Genomic DNA, 5538 nt, shown 5'->3' on the forward strand with positions numbered 1-5538 from the left:
GGTGAAGATTTATGATGAAATTCTAACTTTGTAGGAATAGAAGTCTGACCATGCGAACCAACTAGCATTAGCATGAGCCTTGTACTTTGTTATTTCAAGTTCAAACATGATTATTTATGCAGTTGTCATTCCCGGAGAGGATTGCTTTCTTCCACACTATTGTAATATTACGATCATTACCTACAAAAAAGTTGATGATTTTGTAGGCTTACTAGGACAAATGTTAATGCCCTCTACTACATAATCATTGCATGAATTATAACCAGTTTAAATTGCAGTGCAGCAAGCGTAGCAGGCGAAAACAGGCTTGTTCTTCACTCATGTCAAGCCTCAAGGCCTTTGCTTGAGGCCAAAGAAGGGAAGTTTCTAAATGTGGAAAAGCCTGTGTGCATAAACGGTAACATTAGCGCACTTTCTCATTTATTAATAGTAATTTCTAATCCATAGTTATCATTTCTTCTTCTCTTCTTTTGAAGCACTTTTTGGACTTGGCTTCCTATCATTGGATGGATTAGTAAAACACTTTAATAGATGCTAGTCTTTTTCTCAGTTGTAGCCCCCACAAGAAGTTAAGAAACTGAAAAATTGTTATCATGCCATCAACCAATGGTACAATGCTGCTACAACAAGGAATACAACAAAACCTGTATCGAAGGCATGTTTAATAGTGATGCTGGTCACTATAACAGTGAAAAAGTTTTTACACTGAAACAAATAAAATAATTATTATAAATATGACTTTCAAGAAAAGTATCATAAAAAATCAATAAATTTATGATATATGATAGTTGTAATTGAATGATTGTATAAAAATGTTTTAAACTCAGAAATTTAACTTTCACTAATATGTGGTTAAATCCTAATGCTTCCAATGACAAAGCTACAAATGCTGAATTATAATAATATTACATATATCCATCAAAAATAGGCCCATACATTTGGTAAATGAATTCGGTGGACACCAGAATCACAGAAATGTAATTTTTTTTTTTTTATGATAATCACTATCATAGCAACCCCATTTATTTGTGAAGTAAATGACAGATTATAGGGGGTTGCTAAACAAATCTAAATACAGAAAAGAATGTAAAACATATAATAACACTCAAGTGGAAGACAAACCCAAATCACATCCACACAAGCAGAAGCACGCGGTGTAGTGTACTTAGTCGAAGAATTCCCAATTGAACTTGGGAGGACCTGAATTATTATTGGTCACTGAGGGGTGTGGGGGTGGGGATGTGGATGTGGATGTGGATGGCACAGGGATCAATGGTGGGACAGAATCAAACAATTCCCAATTTGTGGTTACGACAACTCCTGAAGTGGAATTCCTTGAGGGTTGCTGTTGTTGTTGGTCTTGGTAAAGTGCTAGAGAATTCCCATTTGAGTTCCTTGCTTGCTCTTGTTGCTGCTCCTGAATTGGTGCTAACCTATGATTATGTCCATTTGAATGCTTTTGTTGTTGCCCATTTGAATGCTTCTGTTGAGGCTGCACTGGGGCATGCCCTCCATTGCTACTAGGCATGGAATTCTTAACTTTCAGCAAATCCAAAGTTTCAACATACTTTTGAACCCTTTTCACCTTCAAAATGTTTTCACTATCATTAGAACCATGAGTGCATAGTCAAATGCAATTTGAGAACTAATAACACAAAATGAGCAAAATGCATCCAAGGACTCCTCCGTCCCAAAATGGTTGCAATTATAGCAATTGAAAAAAAGTACCAAAATGACTTATGTTCTCAATTTTCAATGTAATATTAAATTTGGTTTTTCTAATTTGCCTTCTCATAAATTCTTCAACCTTACAATTAAAAGTAATACATTTATGGAGAGGTAGGACTATTTTAATAAAATTGTATCAAAAAGTGATACATTTATTATTCTTAATATCTATGTAAAAACTTTAAACAGCAGTCATTTAGCCATTTTGTCAGAGGGAGTATCTAATACATTTGAATGCTTTTGTTGAGGCTGCACTCAGGCATGCTCTCCATTGGTACTTCTAGACACAGAATTCTTAACTTTCAGCAAATCCAGAGCTTTCAAGATACTTTTTTACCCTTTTTACCTTCAAAATGTTTCACTACCATTGGAACCATGAGTGCATGACCAATGCAATTCGAGAACTAACAAAATGAGCAAAATGCATCCAAGTATTTAACATTACCTGCATTTTCCTCTGCAATTTCACGTCCCCATCAGCCATTATGCCATCCAATTTCAGCAATTGATTCATCAATAGCTCAATCAGACTAAGCACATCTGTTTCCGCAACTTTCCCACCTTTGCTAATAATTGTCTCAAAGGCTGATACCTAACCAATTCCAATCAATAATCAGCTCCCAACCACTCGAGCATTTAATACAATCCACCTCATTCATAATTAAGTTATTGAAAATGAAAAAGAAAAAACTCCAAAAAAAAAAAAAATAGTAACAATAATGATAACAATAACAACCATATTACATACCCGCCCTGCAAGCCTATCTACTTCCAAGCTGATTTCTGAGATCGACTTTGCAGCTTTCTCCATCTTAGCATTCTTCCTTATCTCCAACAACCTCTTCTCTTGACTAATAGGGTCTTCCACTAGCACTATCTTGGATTTGTCCTTGACCCCAACTATGTCAAGAAAAGCCTTTGAATCCCTCTCCTTGTCTTTGTAAAACAGCTTTTGGTCTTGATGGTGTAGCCCAGTTAGCCCTGACAGCATTTTCTTCAACTCCCCTGCAATCCCAAGTATTAAAACACACGCACACAATAGCCAATGTAACCAACACAATAAAGGATAAAACTTGGATACAATTTCTCAAGTGCTTTTGGTATTGTTCTCCAATTAGAAGTGCAGCTTCATCTTAGTGATCTATATTTACATTTAATGCAAATCTTTATCAACAAGATGAAACTCTAATTCTAATTAGAGAACAGTAACAAAGAACCTAAGAAACTTGTATGAAACATTAAGTATCTGAGTTTTGTCTAACAAGAAAAAGGTAAAGAAAACCAACAAAAGGGAAAACATAGGAGACAAATAACATTAAAATTGAAAGGAAAAAAAAAAGTAGGAGTTACCAAATGTAGCTTGGGAACTAATGTTGACTTCATGGTAAATTGAACCATACTTGACCCTAACTCTAATAGTGGGAACAAGCACTGAGTTCCGATCCGAGTCAGCGGTTCTCATCTGAACCAGCATTCCACCTGGCCTCATCTCCCACTCCTTGGAGCCAGGCTCACCTCTGCAACCAGTTGAGCCTCCATTCATGATGGAGGAAAGACCATTTGTCTTGTTATTGTGATTATTACTGCTACCACTACTATTCCTCATCCTCATCATCTTCTCTCACTCTTTCACTTTCACAACTATGCAACAAAAGGGTGTGTGTGCGGTGAACAAAAGACCACAGAGGCTTAGATCTCTGAGAACTCAGATTCTCTACCACCCATGACAGAAACCACAGTGACCCAATTCACCAAAAGCCTGCTAGAACATGTCTCAGAAATCTCTGACCCAGCATTCCACAGCAAGAGAGAGAAAGACACAGGAGAAAAACAACAAAAGCTTTCAATTTAGAGAGAGAAAGAGAAAGTTGGACTAATCAATGGCTTGTTAGGAAGAACTACTCCAACCCCATCAAAAGATGAACCTGCCAAGGGTCAAAGCACAGATCTTTAGAGTAAAATGTGGCTGAAACTGTGAGTTTGAGGATTTTACAGAATAATCTTGAACAAAAAATATGAACAGCTAGAATAATAATCTGAAGCTGTGTTTTTTTCTATTTTTTCTGAAGGAGGTGAAAGAGAAGAGGATGAGGAAAGAAAAGAATCTAGAGAGTGAAGAATTGCAAGGAAGAGGAATTGATTCTCCCTTGGTGTTCTGGAGAAATCGAAGGGAGAAGAAAATGGTGAAATGAAATGGAAACAGAAAAAAATGAATATAAAAACGAGTGGCCAGCTAACTATGTTGACACCCTGTGATATTCATATATACTATACATTTAACTAATTAGTTTAAATAATCAAGGTTTTTAATAATTGTCCTTAAAATATCATATGATCAATTATTCTTTTGTTTCTTGTGCCCAACTAATAAAATGAAGCATTTCATGAGCCACTCATCAAATTGTAATTATTTTTTTTCTATTCATTTTAGATCATTTTGACTTTGTGCGTGTCTGAATTAATTTGTTTTAGAAAGTAGTTAATTTATATTTTTTAATTCTTTAAGAAATAATCAAAAGCAAACATGCACTTAATTTTAATTTATAGTGCCTTATGATAATTAATAGCATGTTCCATGTACAAACTATTAAAGTAACCTATTCTACGCTTAAAAAAGCTCCTATATATAGTCGTATAAAATAGGAATTAATGTAAATATAATGATATTTTTGCATTCTCGTTGAATTATATGTTGTCATATAATACGTTTGCTTACATCTATAATAACTACTTTAAAAAATTATACATTTTTTTTTATTAAATGATCGTGTAAATATTTATACTAATAGATCTTAAAATTTAAAGTTTTGATTAATAGGTCTTTAAAAAAATTGACTTTGTTATTTTTTTCTAAAAGTAAAATAAAATAATCGATTACAGATCTCTTACTTTTCAAATATTTATTATTGTCTTTTTTTTTTAAATGCCTCTATACTATATTAGGGAAATTAATTTCTCTCGAGTCGTGCTTTCAATTAGTTGACTTGACCATAACCAAAGTGAAAAACATTCTACCCCTTCATGGGTAATTTCTCTTTAATAACAATATGTTTAATCCTCAATAATTTAAAAAAAAAAAAAGTTGAGAGTCATATATAAATGAAAAAGAAAAAAAAAATTGGTGGGTGGAAAGGAAGAGAAGGAGACAAGGAAAGGCGGCAAAGCAATCTTAATTTTTTCATAAATGGTTAGGAAAACCGACGGAGAGAAGTGAACTTGGTGGTGTTAGAAGAGTTTGGGTGCATTTTGATTCATCGTAAAGATGCTGTGTCCCTTGTTTTCTGGGCGCCACGTGGCATGGTAGGGGTAGTTAGGGAATTTTGGGCTAGACCAATCATTGGTGTTAGCCAGTGGAGAGTTATAGTGGGTTGTCTTTGCAGATTAATTTGATGAGGTGGTGGTTCAAACAGTAAAGTTTTACCCGCCAAAGCTTCTCATTGGTCACTCGCACGTGTGCTGTCCCTCGTTGCAAAAGGACCAAGGGAGGCTGTTTTTTAACCCTTGGTGAAAGTGAAACTGAAATGAATCCAACGTGAGTTTCATTACTTGCTTCTAGGGCTTTTTATTAGTACACCTACACGTGCTGCTTCCTTCTTTTCTGCCTTTTTGTAAGAATGTATAATAATTTAAGAATCAAAACTTTGCTTTTGATCCAATTAAATAGTAAAGCATACACTCCTACTTTTCATGTTTTGAAAATTCAATAGGGAAAAAAATTAACCATTGCTCTATATGTTCCCAATTTTTTTTTTTTTCAATAAGATATTTTTCAATTAAAGATTAATTCCTTTCTGACAATAGAGATTACTA

General features: G+C 34.4%; 1 protein-coding gene across 1 annotated transcript; it reads right to left on the reverse strand.

Annotated features, from left to right (window-relative positions):
* Positions 1–887: 887 nt before the first annotated feature.
* On the reverse strand, positions 888–3972 carry BAG1 (BCL-2-associated athanogene 1). The gene is made up of 4 exons (XM_020365646.3): positions 3079–3972; positions 2477–2733; positions 2174–2320; positions 888–1585 (listed from the first exon to the last, which is right to left on the reverse strand). Exons 1-4 carry the CDS (start codon positions 3341–3343, stop codon positions 1166–1168), a joined length of 1089 nt encoding a protein of 362 aa, XP_020221235.1. The 5' UTR covers positions 3344–3972; the 3' UTR covers positions 888–1165.
* Between the last annotated feature and the right edge of the window lie 1566 nt (positions 3973–5538).

The sequence above is a fragment of the Cajanus cajan genome, chromosome 1 (assembly GCF_000230855.2).
Source record: "Cajanus cajan strain Asha chromosome 1, NIPB_CcT2T_4, whole genome shotgun sequence".
Lineage (NCBI taxonomy): Eukaryota > Viridiplantae > Streptophyta > Magnoliopsida > Fabales > Fabaceae > Cajanus > Cajanus cajan.